Source organism: Erinaceus europaeus, unplaced genomic scaffold (assembly GCF_950295315.1).
Source record: "Erinaceus europaeus unplaced genomic scaffold, mEriEur2.1 scaffold_455, whole genome shotgun sequence".
In the NCBI taxonomy this organism is placed as follows: Eukaryota; Metazoa; Chordata; class Mammalia; order Eulipotyphla; family Erinaceidae; genus Erinaceus; species Erinaceus europaeus.
Window position 1 is genome coordinate 5,299 of NW_026647344.1, and position 18,290 is coordinate 23,588.

At 40.1% G+C, this 18,290-nt stretch overlaps 1 protein-coding gene across 1 annotated transcript in view; it reads left to right on the forward strand.

Moving 5' to 3' along the window:
* The first annotated feature begins 6,985 nt into the window (after positions 1-6,985).
* ATF2 (activating transcription factor 2) overlaps positions 6,986-18,290 on the forward strand; it is a 75,750-nt gene continuing 64,445 nt past the window's right edge. The window contains exons 1-3 of the mRNA XM_060183937.1: positions 6,986-7,093; positions 11,654-11,728; positions 14,696-14,765. Of these exons, the coding sequence (XP_060039920.1) occupies positions 11,697-11,728; positions 14,696-14,765 (102 nt within the window). The 5' untranslated portion in view covers positions 6,986-7,093; positions 11,654-11,696. The remainder of the gene's footprint in view (positions 7,094-11,653; positions 11,729-14,695; positions 14,766-18,290) is intronic.

Consider the following 18,290-nt stretch of genomic DNA (forward strand, 5'->3'; position numbering starts at 1 on the left):
ACTGGATTTCTTTTTCTTTCTTTCTTCCTTCCTTTCTTCCTTCCTTTCTTTACTTCTTTCTTTCTTTCTTTCTTTCTTTCTTTCTTTCTTTCTTTCTTTCTTTCTTTCTTTCTTTCAGTTTGAGGGAGGAATCTACTTCCAAGATCACTCAGGTTATTGTCTGAATTCAGTTCCTTACAGTTGTAGGACTGAACCCCCCCCCCCTTTCTTTACTGTCTGACTGGCTTAGTCTTTGCTCCTGAAAATCGAAAGGCTTTCTTTCCATGTTGCCTCTTCCTGTAATTACTGAGACAGGTCAACTTGATCTCATGCATCTAGTCCCTCTGATTTCCATTGTAGCTGATTTTCTCTAACAAATTTCATTGCTATTATGAGTTTTTGTGATTTAAAAAATTATTGATTTATTGGATAGAGACAGAGAGGAACTGAGATGGAAGGGGGGAGGGGTAGTAGCACAGCTTCACCACCTGTGAAGCTTCCCCCCTGTAATGGGTAGCGGGGGGGGGGGGGCTTGAACCTAGATTATTGCTCATGGTAACGTGTGTGATAAACAAGTGCGCCACCACCTGCCCCAGCTCTTACAACTGACTATATTGGGCCACCTGAACATCACCAAATAATTTTATTTTAGAATATGTGATCTTAAAAACATCTACAAAGCTTATTTTGCTGTGTAGCAGAGCCATCTTTAAGAAATCTTGTTTTTTTAAATATTTATTTTCGCTTTTGTTGCCATTATTGTTTTTCATTTTGTTGTAGTTATTGTTATTGATGTCGTCATTGTTGGATAGGACAGAGAGAACTGGAGAGGGAGAGAAAGACAGACATCTGCAGACCTGCTTCAGCACCTGTGAAGCGACTCGCCCTTACAGGTGGGGAGTCGGGGGCTCGAACAGGGATCCTTCCTCCAGTCGTTGCTCTTTGCGCCATGTGCCCTTAACCCACTGCGCTACCGCCCGACCCCCTTTAAGAAATCTTTTAATGAGAGAGGGGAAGATGTGCACAGAGACCAGAGCACTGCTCAGCTCTGGCCTCTGGTGCTGGCGATTGAGCCTGAGAGTCTGGAGCCTCAGGCATGAAAGTTGTGGTACTCGTTTGACTTTCTCTCTCTTGAGGAGAGGTCTCTGTCCATATGAAAGAAAAGGTCAGCCAGGGATCAGTGAAACTGCAGTGTGAGGAGGAGGATTGGGTATGGCTGAGGAAGTATAGGTTTCTTTTGAAATTTGCAAGAATGAGGACTTTTGTAGAGCAGGCAGATCTGTTTTAGAAAACCAGCCAGAGAGAAGTTGAGGATGGAAATTGATTTTCTGATCTTACTGAGGTGTCCCGTAGAGTCTTTAGTGTATCTTCCCTAATACATATACCTAGTTAAATGCTGAGTGTTTGGGGCAGGGGTGAGGGTTGGGGGTGTGTCCCCCTCCTGCTTAGCTCCTATCTCTCAGCAAGGCCAACAGCGCATGTTTCTCTACTGCTCAGGACTTCCCTAGTGTACGTTGTGTGAATTCATGCCCAAGAGATGGATTCCTTTCTTTTTTTCTTTAATATTTATTTCCTTTTTGTTGCCCTTGTTTTTATTGTTGTAGTTATTGTTGTTATTGATGTCGTCCTTGTTGGATAGGACAGAGAGAAATGGAGAGAGGAGGGGAAGACACCTGCAGATCTGCTTCACCACTTGTGAAGCGACTTCCCTGCAGGTGGGGAGCCAGGCGCTCCAACTGGGATTCTTATGCCGGTCCTTGCACTTTGCACCACCTGCCCTTAACCCGCTGCGCTACTGCCCGCCTCCTATGAATTCCTTTCTTACACTTCTGTCTAGTGTTTTGAGTCCTGTTTCCTGGCACAACATCTGCCCGAATACTTGCCATGAGCAGTGTTTTCCCTCCTCAACAAATTTCCTCCCCCTGACTATGTTCAAGTCTAAGAACTACATAGTACAGTCACCAGGGTAGACTAGGAGTGACAAAGGAGGGCTTCCTTATATCACTTGTGCCTTTCATTTGACAAAATATATTTCTTTGAAGGGAAATAAACTTGGAGAAATTCACCTCTGCCTAAAAAATGGGATCATGTACATAATCCCACAGAGACCTTTGTTCTTTAAACTGCTTTTTTTTTTTTTCCCCCAATATATTTTATTTTGGATAGAGACAGAAGTTAAGAGGTCAGCTAGACAGACAGACAGATATGGAACTGTACCACTGCTTTGCCACTTATGAAACTTGCCCCTTTGCCGGTGGGGACTGAGAGCGTGAACCTGGGTCTTTATGCACTGTAATGTGTGCGCTCAACCACGTGTACTACCACCCGCCCCTTTGAATTTCTTTTCCACGTGTAGTTCTCATTTAACATTTGTGCAGCTAAGTAATTTCTGGTCTGATTTCCTCTAGGAGCAATACAGTACAAACAGAACATCACTATAGTGTCTGCCTAGCTTCTAGTATTCAAATCAAAGTTTTACATACATTTAGGTTGTTTATTCAGGGAGAAGAAAGTACAGCTTTCTATGTTCTTTTCAGCAGTATATACAGTAGGAACGTCTTTCAAGTTCAGAAGTGGCCTGGTAATGGGATCCCAGCCCTCAAATGAAAGGCAAGAGAAAGGTCTAATTTCCCTTGTATCATCTTGTTCCAGGAATTTTCCTAACCTTGCTTAATAGCTTTACTCTTACTGCAGACACTTTATCACTTACTTAGTTGTCCTGTATAATCATTTCTCTCAGAATGTGAGGACTATTTAAGTGAGTTTATCTGTCCAAGCTACATCTGTTTAGGGTTCTACCCTTGTACTGTTGTTCTGGTCACCTACAGAACATTTCCCTCCTTCTGTAATACAGAAGTACAGGTTGGCTTTGCAGAGTTAGGGAAGTCCTGTGTACTACTCCTTATTCACTGACAGGATCTTGTTTTGAAAGCTCCCTCCAGTAGATTGTTAAGGCAGCCAAGGTATCACCTTGTACTACCAGCTGTGTATAGTATGAGATGAGTGTGGTGACACTTGAGTGTGGTGACACTTCACTTTTCCTTTTTGTTTCTTTTTTCTTCCCGGTTTCACTTTATTGAGAAAATGCTGACTTATAGGATTGTTATTTTTACAGGAGTATGTCTCCACATTTCCCCAAGATGGCAAGCTGTACACTTCACCCTCTGCTCAACTGTCTTCCTGTTCCACCACAGGAACTTAATGTCCCATCCCCAGTTTCCATACTCATCCTCTCTCCCTTTTTTGTCCCCAGATCTCCTCCACAGACTGCAGTCCATTGAGGATTCATTGTGTACTGGCCTTTGCTTTATCTCTTATCTCCCCATTTGTAAGTGGGGTCATCCAGTGCTAATCCTCCTTAGTCTGTCCAGCGCCTCCCATGTTAAAGTGAAGGAGACTATGCCGTCATTTCTGACAGCTGTGCAGTAGTCCGTTCTGTGTGCCACGACTTCTTACCCACTTACCTGTTGTTGACCACTTGTTGTTTCCATATGTCGGCTATTAGAAATAGCCCTGGGGCTGGGTGCAGGTGGTGGGGCGCCCATTGGAGCACACATATTGCAATGTGCTGGGACTCAAGCCCCCGATTCTCATCTGCAGGGGAAAGCTTTGCAAGTGACGAAGCAGGGTGACAGGCATGTCTGTCTCTCTCCCTCTGTATCTCCCCTTCCCTCTGAGTTTCTCTCTGTCTCTATCCAGTAAATATGAATTACATGAAAAGAGCACTGGTAGGAGGTCAGTGTGGTGACAGAAATGCTATGTCTACCAGCACTCACTTTATTTTTCCTTTGTGGATGCTTCAGTTTTAAGCTGTGCATTTGCAGTGTAAAGAATGTATTTCTGGGGGCAGGGCGGTGGCACACCAGGTAAGTGCACACATTACCATGCACAAGAACCCCGATTTGAGCCTTGCTCCCCACTGCAGGGGGGTCACTTCACTAGCATTGAAGCGCGTCTGCAGGTGCCTGTCTTTCTCCCCCTCTTTTTTATTTTTTTATTTATTTTATTTTTTTTTTATTTATTTATTCCCTTTTGTTGCCCTTGCTGTTATATTGTTGTAGTTATTATTATTGTTGTCGTTGTTGGATAGGACAGAGAGAAATGGAGAGAGGAGGGGAAGACAGAGAGGAGGAGAGATAGACACCTGCAGACCTGCCTCACCACCTGTGAAGTGACGCCCCTGCAGGTGGGGAGCCGGGGTTCGAACCGGGATCCCTATGCCGGTCCTTGTGCTTTGCGCCACCTGCGCTTAACCCGCTGCGCTACAGCCCGACTCCCCCCCTCTTTATTATTTGAATAGTTTCTTTTTAAGAAACGGTTCTTTTTAAAAATATTCTTATTTATTTATTATTGGATACAAACAAATTGAGAGGGGAAGGGAAGATAGAGAGAGGAAAAGAGACAGAGAGACACCTACAGCCCAGCTTTACCACTCATGAAGCTTTCTCCCTGCAGGTGCGGACCAGGGCCTTAAACCCAGCTCCTTGCGTACTGTAGTGTGTGTGCCTAGCCAGGTACATGACCACCTGACCTCTTCCCCCCCCCAAAGTTTCTCTGCTCTGTCAAATATAATGGAAAGGGAAAAGGGGGGGGGTGGTGTACCAAGTCGAGTGCACATGTTACAAGGCGCAAGGACCAGATTAAAGCCCCCAGTCTCCACTGGCAGGGGTAAAACACTACTGCAGGTGTCTCGCTGTCTCTCTTCCTCCCCTGTCCTCTCAATTTCTGGCTGTCTCTGTCCAATAAATGAAGATAATAAAAAAGGGGGGGGTGACCACTGGGAATGGTGGATTCATAGTGTCAGCACCAAGCCCCAGCAATAACCCTGGTAACAATAAAATATATATATATTTCCCAGATTCCCTTTGAGCTATAGTCATATGAGCTCTTGAAGTTCTTGCCAATGTACTATAAACTGAAGCTTCCTGTGAGATTTCAGAAAAGTTTCCTTAAGGGAGGCTGTAGCTCATTGTCCATTTTTCGTACACGGTGTGTGTGCGTGCATGTCTATCTGGGACCTTGTGTGTGTGCACTTGCTCCGCTCTGCACCCTTTCTCCTTCAGAGAGAGGAAAACCAGGCACCACAGGCTCCTCCCGTGTTGGGACATAGCATGCAGGCACGCTACCCAGTGTACTCTCTCTGACTTGGTCATTTCGTTTGCTCACAGACTAGACCCTGAACACTTCTGGACGTTACTGAAGAAAATATTTTCATTATTATTTTTTTATTTAAATATTTATTATTCTCTTTTGTTGCCCTTGTTTTATTGTTGTAGTTATGATTGATGTCATTGTTGTTGGATAGGACAGAGAGAAATGGAGAGAGGAGGGGAAGACAGGGGGAGAGAAAGATAGACACCTACAGACCTGCTTCACCGCCTGTGAAGCGACTCCCCTGCAGGTGGGGAGCTGGGGGCTTGAACCAGGATCCTTAGGCCAGTCCTTGCGCTTTGCGCCACCTGCACTTAACCTGCTGCGCTGCCGCCCGACTCCCTATTTTCATTATTCTATTGTGCATATGAAATCAAATGAGTTTATTAATGATAGGTGGCATACATGTTAGCAAAAGTAAACTCTGTCTCATAGATCCAGTCTTGTTTTTCAGTATAATGAACTGAAATGCAAATGATTCATTCATGGGGTAAAAAGATAGTTATTTTAAACCATTAGAAGACCACACCTGTTGTGGATGGCAGAACAGCAAAATAAAAGGAACCTAGATTCCTAATGATCATAGTTCTGAACTATCTGTTTATATGAGTGGAAAAGAAAATTTTAAATCACTTAAGCCACATTGTTACTTCCCAGTTTCTGTCACAACTCAACTTAATTCTAAGCGGTGTGGTTAGTAAACGTTAAGCTCTTTCTAAGAAGCAGCATATAGAATGACCCCTGTGGATCGTGTGGTGTAGCACTGACCCATGAAACACTATGAATGTCCAAATCGGAAGTGGGGCGGTAGCGCAGCGGGTTAAGTACACGTGGCGCAAAGTGCAAGGACCAGCGTAAGGATCCTGGTTCGAGTCCCCGGCTCCCCACCTGCAGGGAAGTCTCTTCACAAGCGGTGAAGCAAGTCTGCAGGTGTCTATCTTTCTCTCCCCGTCTCTGTCTTCCCCTCTTCTCTCCATTTATCTCTGTCCTATCCAACAGTGATGACAGCAACAGCAATAACTACAATAATAAAAAACAAACAACAAAAGGGAAAATAAATAAATATAAAAAATAAAAATATATATTTAAAAAAATGAATGTCCAAATCATGTTCTGACAGTTCTGTCATCTGTGCTTACTTCCCCCTTTTTAGATGCTAAAAAAGGCTTGATTTTTTTTTTTTCCCCTTCCCCAAAGATTCCTTTCCTTGTTTTCATCCTTGAAGCTATTAAGGCCTCTCATAGGAGGCAGTGTGCCTGGAGCTATGATGGGCCATAAGCTAAACATGTTCCTGAAACATGGACACCTCCACAGGGAGGGGGTGTGTGTGTGTGTATGTGTGTTAAGATTTTGTTTATTAATGAGAGAGAAGATGAGGGGAAAATAATCATATGCCATTCTGGTACACGCACTGCTGGGAGTTGAACTTGGCGCCTCCTCATGCTTGATAGTCCAATACTTTATCCACTGCTCCATCTTCCAGATTACCAGAGAACCTTGATTTGACATCAAAATGGTAAAGGAATGGAAGGCAAAATTCATCTGAATGTTATTAAATAGAGGCAGAGAGATATTGAGAAGGAGAGGACAAGGGGGAAAGAGACAGAGACCCCTGCAGCCCTGCTTCATTTCATCACTCATGAAGCTTTCCTCCCTGCAGGTGGGGACCAGGGGCTTGAACCTGCGTCCTGGCACATTATAATGTGTGCACTTAACCAGGTGTGCCACCACCTGGCCCCACTCACTTGCATTTAAAAATATGAGGTAAAGCATTAAGTTGTTTGTAGTAGAGCTGAATTACATGCAGCTACTGACTTATATCTTCAAGTACTAAGTTACTTTTTTCTGCCTTTCTGTTCCAGGGATGCTTAGATGGACACTTAAGAAGCATTGGCCACTCGGTTCGAGCTGAGGGATTCTTGGCAGCAGAGTGAATAAAGCTCATGGCTCACCAGCTGGAAAGGTAAGATACTTTAAAATGCCGATGCAAAAGTGGTTTTCAAAATTTGGATTAATTTTTTAATGCTGCTGAATTCAACAGATGTTTCTACATTGTATTCAGAATGCTATTGTCCTACCATATTGCTGTTTGGTGTAAAAAAAAAAAATTCTAAGTGGACCGGGAGGTGGCGCAGTAGATAAAGCGTTGGACTCTCAAGCATGAGTTCCTGAGTTCAGTCTCCATCAGCACATGTACCAGAGTGATGTCTGGTTCTTTCTCTCTCTCTTCCTACTTTCTCATTAATAAATAAGTAAAATACTTTTAAAAATTAAATTAAATTAATTTATTTTCCCTTTTGTTGCCCTTGTTGTCTTTTATTGTTGTTGTTGTTATTGATGTAGTCATTGTTGGATAGGACAGAGAGAAATGGAGAGAGAAAGATAAGACACCTGCAGACCTGCTTCCCTGCTTGTGAAATGACTCCCCTGTAGGTGGGGAGCTGGGGACTCAAACCGGGATCCTTCTGCTGGACCTTGCGCGTTGTGCCACGCGCGCTTAACCCACTGCGCTACCACCCGACTCCCATAAATAAAATCTTAAAAAAAAATTCTAAAAACAAACAAAAAAAAATCTAGGGGGTTACCTGATTTGGAGGTAATCTTATAGATATGCAGTGCATGTCAGCATAATAAAGTATGCTGATGATTTATATTTAAGTGTCCAATTTTAATTAACCTTAAAGCTCCCAAGTTTATCTGACTTGGGAATTTTTTTAAAATATTTATTTATTGTCTTTTGTTGCCCTTGTTGTTGGGAATGTTTTACAGCAGTTTCAATATGAAAGTCCCAGTTATTCCTGGATTTTATGAAGATAGTACCAGGAGTTAATCTGAAATTTCTTCTGTAACTCATAAGCATTTTGGCAACTGAGGAGCTAACTCAGGGATAAAACATAAGATTTGCGGGGGCCAGGCGGTGGCACACCTGATTAAGCGCACACATTACAGTGCACAAGGACCTAGGTTCAAGCCCCTGGTCCCCACCTGTAGGGGGAAAGCTTCACGAGTGGTGAAACAGGGCTGCAGGTGTCTCTCTGTCTCTCTCCTTCTCTATCTTCTCCTCCCCCTCTCAATTTCTCTCTGTCTCTACCCAATAATAAAATTAAAAACAAAAAACAAAAACATAAGATTTGCATGTTTGGAGCCCAAAATTTGATCCCTCAAATTGCATGTCCTAGGGTATGACTGTGGTCAGTCTCTGTCATCAAATAAATTAATCTTTTTAAAAAATGTTTTATTATTTATTTATTCTCTTTTGTTGCCCTTGTTTTATTGTTATAGTTATTATTGTTGTTATTGATGTTATTGTTGTTGGATAGGACAGAGAAATGGAGAGAGGAGGGGAAGACAAAGATGGGGAGAGAAAGACAGACACCTGCAGACCTGCTTCACTGCCTGTAAAGTGATTCCCCTACAGGTGGGGAGCCGGGGGCTCGAACCGGGATCCTAAGGCCGGTTCTTGCACTTTGCGCTATGTGCACTTAACCCGCTGCGCTGCCACTCAACTCCCTAACTAATCTATTTTTAAAGCACAGTATTTTAGACAAAAAATATACCCATTTGTGCCAGTACAAACTAGTTAAAATGTCAAATTTGTTTGGTTTTGGATTAAATTATATCAAATAAGTTTAGTACCATAATTATCTCATATTGATCAGAACATTCATGAGAGAGTTATATACTGTTTCAACCAAGCCTTTATTGGTAATCTAGTAAGCATCAGCCATTGTGTGCTGATGTTGGCGGTAAAAAATATTCAGTGGTATCACCAGCAGAATAGCTCACTTGGGTAGTGGTAGTGCTCTGCTTTGTCACAAGTGCCACTCATATCCGACCTAACTCCCACCACATTGAAGGAAGCTTCAGTGCTATGATTTTTCTTTTTTTCTTTTTTCTTTTTACTTCCCTCTTTCTCTGTTTCTGACTCCTAAAAAAAAGCTAACAATGACTTCTGGTCTCAGGCCACTTACTATTTGGGGATATGACTTCTGCAAGCAGGAGAAAAATACTGACTTATTAAGTGTGATCCGGCATACAGAATCTTTCAGAACATGGTGATCTAGTGATAGACTTTGTCAGATGTCTAAGCAAATTGTTGATACTATTATCTGAGTCTAGAGATTTGAACCAAAAGAAAAAGTATGTGTAAGGGTACACATCTTTACAACAATTTGGAAAATTTTAAAGTACAAATACAGCCAAGGAAGTAAAAGATTATAGGAATATATAAGGAATACAGGGTGACAACACTTGATCATTTTTTCTTACCAGTAGCCTAAATTAAATAATTTTGAGCTGGTTGATTCAGAGTCGATTTGGATGTAAGTATTTTCAATAAAATAGATTACATGGAGGCAAGGACTGTCCTGAAGGCTAATGTGAAGCAGGTCTGTAGGTGTTTATCCTCCCCCCCACGTCTTCCCCTTCTCTCTCCATTTCTCTCTGTCCTATGTAACAACAACAACAACATCAATAACAACAATAATTACAATAAAAAACAACAAGGGCAACTAAAGGGAAAATAAAAATAAAATAAAAAGGAATTCAGTGGAGAAGCAGTTCCAGAAGCCAGACCGTCCTCCTTCTGCACCCATAATGACCTTGGGTCCACGCTCCCAGAGGGATAGAGAATCAGGAAAGCTGTCAGGGGAGGGGGTGGGACACGGAGTTCTGGTGGTGGGACTTGTGTGGAGTTGTACCCCTCTTATCCTATAGTCTTGTCAATATTTCCATTTTATAAATAAAGATTAAAAAAAAAAAAGGAAAAGGAAGCTGGTGGTTATCCTAGGGAACCACGTGGCATGTACACATGTACGTCATAGTGTGAAATAATACTCCTGAAATCTTTTGATTTTGTAAATCAGTGTCAAGTCACCAATAAAAAGAAAGAAAAAAAGGAACTCATTCATATTCAGTGTAAAGGAGACCCATGGCCCAGTAACAGAAAATAGAAGCAGATATCACAGAAACTGCTTTCCTTTGCTTGACTGCCAGGTTCATACCCAGACATTTCCAGATAAGTTTTAAAGTTGGGGATTGGAGAGTGGGTTATATGCATTAATTAGAATATGGGACACATGCATTTTGATGAATTAGACATTTTCAAATTCTAGATCTCATCTTTCTCATTTTCACTCTAATAATTGCCCTTCAATCAAACACAGCCCTTTTACTCTCTTTATGGTAGAGCTGCAAATGTTAATACCATGTTTGCAGATTGATGTGGAGCTGAGTGGTGGTGAACCTGGCTGAGTATATGTCACCATGGTGAGCATGTGGGTTCAAGCCACTAGCCCCCACCTTAACAGGGGTTGGGGGGGAGCTTCACTAGTGGTGCATGTGTTTCTCTTTCTTCCATTCTATTTCCTCTTCCCTCTCAATTTTTCTCTGTCCTGTCAAAATAAAAACAAATAAATAATTTTTTTTTTAATTAAAAGGTTAAGAAAAAGTATTCTTAGCTATTGTCCCGTGATATTATAGTAAAATTGAGGCAAAAAAAGATTCTTCGTAGTGACAAGGTTTTTGGATGAAAGCTAACTAAGCTATTGACTTTTTAAATTTTCTAGTATGTTTCAAGAATGTTTCAAAAGTCTTTTCTGGGGACTGGAGAGATAACAGCCTGTTGAGTGCAGGACTTGTGTGCCAGGTTTGATCCTTGGCACCAGCACATGCTAGAGCTGAGCCATTGAGCCATCTTTCTCTCTCATATAAAATATCCACTTCCCCACCTCCCCCAGAGCACTGTTCAGCTTCTGGCTAATGGGGGGATTGAGCCTGGGACTTCGGAGACTCAGGCATTATAGAGTCTCTTTGCATAACCATTCTGCTGTCTATCCCTACCTCTTTTGCATAACTATTTTTTTTAATCTTATTATCTTTATTTATTGGATAGAGACAGTCAAATCAAGAGAGTAGGAAAGGGTAGAGTAGAGAAGGAGGGAGAAAGAGAGACACCTGCACCCCTGCTTCACCACTCGCAAAGCTTTCCCCCTGCAGGTGGGGACTGGGGGCTTGAACCCGTGTCCTTGCATACTGTAACGTGTGTTCGACCGGGTGTGCCACCACTCAGCTCCCTTTTGCATAACTATTATGCTATCTTCTCAGCCCAATAAATCTTAAAAAAAAAAAAAAAAACTTTGGATGGGAACACAGGGTCTCACATGTGAAGCATGCACTATGCCACTGAATTACATCTTGATCCCTCAAATGTATTTTTTTAATTATTTTCTCTTTTGTTGCCCTTATTTTTCATTGTTGTTATAGTTACTATTGTTGTTGTTAGATAGGACAGAGAGAAATGGAGAGAGGAGGGGAAGAAAGAAGGGGGAGAGAAAGATAGACACCTGCAGACCTGCTTCACCGCTTGTGAAGCGACTTCCCTACAGGTGGGGAGCCAGGGGCTTGAACCGGGATCCTTTCGCCTGTCCTTGTGCTTCGCTCCACGTGCACTTAACCCACTGTGCTACCGCCCAACTCCCCCTCAAATGTATTTTAACAGTGTGAAACCACTTTTGTTTTTCAGTATCTTTGTCATGAAAAAAAGGACGTGATAAGTTGTTCAACTTATGAAATTCAAGTTACATGTGAATCCTGCCAGGTATGTATACAGCACTTGGTGGTTTGGGTCAGTTTTCTACTTTAGATTATATAAAATGTTCCACAAGCTGCATCTAAATAATAAAGTCAACTTTCCCCACATGAAATATAGTGTGTATTTTTTTAAAGATTTTATTTATTTATTAATGAAGAAGATAGGAGGAGAGAGAAAGAACCAGACATCACTCTGGCACATGTGCTGCCAGGGATCGAACTCAGGACCTCATGCTTGAGAGTCCATAGCTCTATCACTGCGCCGCCTCCAAGACCACTCTAGTGTGTATTTTAGCTGATACTCCTATTGTGTTTTTAAATTAACAAAGCGTCAAAGGACACTTAACTGTGACAAGTATAAGCACACTTTAAGATTTGATATCTCCTAAATTGAATTGCAAATAATACTTACTCGGTGTGATATTCTGTGGACAGGGGATCTGATGGCATGTAAATGTTGTGGTAAATTGCTACATTTTAGATGTTCCTCTAGTCATTTGAACATACACCCTGAAAACTCCGACCACATAAGTTTCTTTTATAATAGCTATTGTTATTCCTTTTGAGAATGTTTGGGGAAACGTTGCTTTGAAAGGTCAGTCTGCGGGCCTGCCAGTAACTCTCTGTAGTGCTGTGCTGCTCTGTGGCGTGTTTGAAGCTCGTCCCCACTGCGCTGAAGGAGTTCTGGTGCTGTGTTCTCTCTCACTGTCTCTCCACTTCTCTGTCATCTCTAATTTAAAAAGAAAAGGAAGGAGAAGTTAACATGCTGATCTTGAAAAAATCAGTCTTATAAAATTGCTAGTTGAATTGAATACAGTTGTTAGAAAGTAAGTATAAAACGCCCTCAAGTTGACGGAAAGAACACTAAATAGAAGGATAGAAGAATAACCTTGAAGTGTGTTTCGTGATTTTTTTGTTTGTTTGTTTAAATCATGATCCAGAAATACTCTCTTTTTGCATTTTGTTGGCACTTTTTTCCCCCTTGAACTATTAGTTGTTCCCTGTGGCATGCATTCATGTTTTTTGAAAAGACATGAGCATTTTTGTCCTATAGAATTTCTTTTATGATTTTTTTTTCCCCTCCAGGGTTGCCACTGGGGCTTGGTGCCAGTACTAGGAATCCACTGCTCCTGGTGGCCTTTTTTTTTTTTTTTTTTCCATTTTATTGGATAGGACAGAGAAATTGAGGGGAGAGGGAGAGAGAAAAATAGAAACCAGCAAACTTGCTTCACTGCTTGTAAAGCGACCCCTCTACAGGTGGGGCTAGAACCCAGATCCTTAGGCGGTTCCTTTGTGCATTTAACCTGGTGAGCCACTGCCTGGCCCTCATTGATTATATCTTGGTAGTGTTGTTTAACATGCTTTTCTGTCTCTGATGTTTTCTTACATAAAATTAGATGAAAAGCAACTTGATTAGATTTAGACTTGACTCTTTTTTTCCCCCCAATGAATATTTGAAAGAAGGTATGTAGTGCCTATTTGCTTTACTTTAGTAATTCTGATTTACGAATAATATTACATGGGAGTTGGGCGGTGGCACAGCGGGTTAAGTCCAGGTGGCGCGAAGCGCAGGGACCAGCCTAAGGATCCCAGTTCGAGCCCCAGTTCCCCACCTGCAGGGAAGTCGCTTTACAAGCAGTGAAGCAGGTCTGCAGGTATCTGTCTTTTTCTCCCCATGTCTGTCTTCCCCACCTCTCTTCATTTCTCTCTGTCCTGTCCAACAACGACAACAATAATAACTACAACAATAAAACAAGGGCAACAAGAGGGAATAAATAAATATTTTTTAAAACAACAAGGTTAGATATAATTAGTCAAATCCAACCACTATACAATTACCATCACCACTTCTAATAGTTTTGTCAACTTTGATGTTAGTTACCTATGTCCTTTACCTAGGTTAATGTGATTTTTCTAAGTATTTCATTTTTAAAAAATATTTTTATTATTGGATAGAGACAGAAATTGAGAGGGGGAAATAGAGAAGGAAAGAGAGAGAGAGACACCTGTAGCCCCACTTCACTACTCCTGAAGCTTTGCAGATGGGGATCAGGGACTTGAACCTGTGACCGTATACATTGTAATATGTACACATAAGCGGTGTACCACCACCTGGCCTCTGTTTTTGTTTGTTTTTTAAAAAATTTTATTTAGTTATGAGAAAGATAGGAGGAGAGAGAGATTGAACCAAACACCGCTCTGGCACATGTGCCGCCAGGGATCAAACTTGGGACCTCATGCTTGAGAGTCCAAAGCTTTACCACTGCACCACCTCCCTGACCACTGTTTATTGTGCGATTAATTCGTATATAACATTAGTAACTTTAAGGTATATATCATAATGACTTGTGTATAGTTAAATTATCACAGATAACATTATCTCATATAGATACATTTTTTTTTTTTTACTTATGATAAGAATATTCACTCACTTAGTATTCAACTCTCTTAAATACTTTTAAATATACCACAGCAGAGCTAACTGTATCACTAGGCTATTCCTTTTATCCCTTCGACCATCTTTATTCAATTCCATTTTTTTCAGTGTTTATGTTGTTCAACAATTCAGGTTTAATTTGATGGGCCAGTGATCCTAAACTTGATTTGTTTATGTAGTATAAAAGCTTCATGTTACATGTTTTTGTCTAGCCAAACTAAGATGGAATGTAGGATAAAATAACAAGTATTCTATTTCACAGTCAGATGGAAAAGGTAAACTGAAAATCAGATGATACTACATTTTAAATTATTTTTTATTTTTAAACATACTGTAAACTTATTAGCTATCTCTTAATGTTTTCCTTTTTTAAAAAATTAATTTATTATTTATTTATTTATTTTTACTAGAGCACTGCTCAGCTCTGGCTTATGGAGGTGCAGGGGATTGAACCTGGGACTATGGAGCCTCAGGCATGAGTCTCTTTGCATAACCATTATGCTATCTACCCCTGCCCCTCTTAATGTTTTCTTATAGGCAAAACAAGGACCTGTGGAATATGAGTGATGACAAACCCTTTCTATGCACTGCCCCTGGATGTGGCCAGGTAGTATATAAATTACTTTAGATTACTTTATATATTCACATTTATTCAAACACTGATGACTGTGTATATTGTCATTAAAAGGTTTCTCTTCAACTTTTTTTGTAATTAGAAAAAAATTGGAGATAATAGCACACATTTTTAAAAATACAACTTAACATGGGTAAAAAGTTAAGTCTTATGATGGAAAGGGGGAAAACCTCAGTTTGACTGTTATTTGTTGAAACTCTTTGATATCATGCTTAATTGGAAATCAGATTTTTAATATCTTGTATGAAAATTACTTTCCTTGCTGAGCTCTTAGGAAAATAACTGACCTCTGAGAGTGTCACTAATGTATTAAGTGTTTTAAAGTCTAACATTTTTAATCCAAAGCATGTGTGGAAACATTTTTAGAAAATAATATCCCAGTGTGTTTCAGAAAATATTTTAGTGTTTTTTTAAAAAGGCCATTACATTATTAATCTAATGCTATTATAATAATCTAATCTTAAAATAACTGTAAATACTAACAAATGAAGAAATTAAGTTTAGTATACAGTGGCATATTTAAATAAATACACAAGCTTAATCATAAATATAAATATACACTTATTGATTTGTATTGATTTCATTTAAATAAAAGTGATATAAGTTGAACTACACATATTAAAAGTGCAGTTTTTCTGTTTTAGTCTATACTTATACCTGAAAACCCATCACAGTATAGTGGGCATATGCATCACAGTATAGTGGACATATGTGTCACCCCAGAATTTCCTTATGTCCCTTAGTTATTTATCTCCTCATTCCTTATGCTTATGTCAACCACGGATCTGCCTCTGTCACTGTAGATCGGTTTGTAATTTCCAGAAGTTTATTTAATGGAATTATGCAGAATGTACTTAATAGCTTTTTTAAGTACACATAATTTTATGCTGTGTCCATCTTAATATAATCTGTAGTTGATCTTTTTATTGAGAATTATATTCTGATTCTTTGCTTTGTGTATATGTCTTCTTGATTTGGATACTTGGTTCATTTCTAGTTTCTAGTGATTACAAATACAGCAAGTATGAGCATGTGCCAGTCTTTGTATGACCCTTGCTTTCTTTTGTCTAAAGCAGATACCTGGAAGTGTAGTGTAGTAGTCAAACTTTAAGGTATATTTGAATTAAAGCACTTAAAAAATTTTCTCTTAATTGCAAAAGTATTACAGAAGATAATAAGTACAGCAGCAACAAATGCTGGAGAGGCTGTGGGGAACCCTTCTGCACTACTGGTGGGAATGTAAACTGGCCCCGCCTCTGTGGAGAGCAGTCTGGAAAACTCTCACAAGGCTAGAGATGGACCTTCCATATGAGAAGATACTAAGTTTAAAAGAATCATTTTCAGTAAAATTTCAATAAAAGCTAAAGGGGACTTGACTTCTATTAACTTCTATTAACATTCAGTGCATTTCTTAAATTTCTTAAATATAAATATAAATATTTTTTATATTTATTTATTTTCCCTTTTGTTGCCCTTGTGTTTTACTGTTATTGTTGTTACTGATGTCGTTGTTGGATAGGAGAGAAATGGAGAGAGGAGGGGCAGACAGAGAGGGGGAGAGAAAGACAGGCACCTGCAGACCTGCTTCACTGCCTGTGAAGCGTCTCCCCTGCAGGTGGGGAGCCAGGGGCTCCAACCGGGATCCTTATGCAGGTCCTTGTGCTTTGCGCCACATGTGCTTAACCCGCTGCACTACTGCCCAACTCTCTAATTTTCTTTTTTTTAGATTTATTTATTTATTTATTTATTTATTGATGAGAAAGATAGGAGGAGAGAAAGAACCAGACATCACTCTGGTACATGTGCTGCCGGGGCTTGAACTCAGGACCTCACACTTGAGAGTCCAGCACTTTATCCACTGCGCCACCTCCCGGACCACCTAATTTTCATTTTTAAAACAAAATTAAAATCATAGTTCATATATGATTTTGTATCAGGTGTTTTGATAGGGATTGCTTAGTTTCATAATTTTGTGTACTTGGTATTGTTTCGTGAGCATTTTGCAGGTAATTGAAAATACGGGGTTGAAGGAGCTGGGTGGCAGCGCATCAGGTTAAGTGCACATGGCGCAAAGTGCAAGGGCCTGTGTAAAGATCCTGGTTCAGTTATTCTAACAGTTTTTCTTAAGAGTTCTGTTATTCATGAAAACTGAAATTCTGAGGGCGGGCATAGATAGCATTCTTCTTCTTCTAGCGTTTGCCCTTCTTCCGTAGCCAGTCAACAGCGTCAGGTTGAGCCTGATGTAAAGTTTCGAGACCTCCTTAATGGTTATGCAAACAAACTGCCGTGCCTGAGGCTCTGAAACAAAACAGAAAACTGAAATTCTGGGTAACTATCATTTTTTTTCAAAGATTTTATTTCTTTATGAAATAGATAGGAGGAGAGAGAAAGAACCAGACACCACTCTGGCACCTGTGCTGCCAGGGATCAAACTTGGGACATCATGCTTAAGAGTCCAAAACTTTACCACTGCACCACCTCCTGGATCACGACACTATTTTTTAACCTATGTTTGTTTCCCAAGATACTTAAGATAATGTGCCATAATAATACCTTATCAGTGTCATGAAAATAACTTGGTCAGTGTCAGCATTTGTTAAATCTTGCTGAAAATTAAAAAGATAAAGTCTCACACTTTTTTATTCATTTACTTTTAAAATATTTATTCCCTTTTGTTGCTCTTGTTTTGTTGTAGTTATTGTTATTGATGTTGTCATTGTTGGATAGGAAAAAGAATTGGAGAGAGGAGAGGGAGAGAAAGACACCTGCAGACCTGCTTCACCACTTGTGAAGTGATTTCCCTACAAGTGAGGAGCCGGGGGCTCCAACTGGGATCCTTATACCAGTCCTTGTGCTTTGCGCCACCTGCGCTTAATCTGCTGAGCTACTGCCCAACTCCCTATTTCCTCATTTTTTTCATTCATGAAGAAGATAGGTAGAGAGAGAGAAAGAACCATTAGACATTAGTTTGGTATGCATGCTGCCAGGGATAGAACTTGGGACATCATGCTTGAGAGTCCAGTGCCCATCCACTGCACCACCTCATGGACCATTGAACTGATAGTGTTTCTCTTTAGATTCAAATAACTTCTAGAAATAAAAAATTCTAATAAGAATCAATTCTTAAAAGACTAGTTAAGTAATAGTAGTGAATATTAATTTTTGTTAGCATATAATGTTATTATTTCAAATTCTACCTTTGGCTTAAGTAAAATTCAAGAGTTTATTTAATTAAGATTTTAATAAATTATTGAAATTCAATACCAATGTTGATAATATCATCTAAGAGAGAGACTAGTTGACACAAATAACTTGCTCCTTGTCGAATCTTTTATATGCCTTAGGTATTTCACAGAAACACCTTTTTTGCTCATTATGATTTCCCTTGAACTTGGTGAATGAAACAAATTGAAGCAGCTTAGTAAAAGATTAACTTAATATTGAAACCACTCTTCTGTTTTTATAAAGATCTGCTCTTTTCAGTGTTTCCAAAGATTT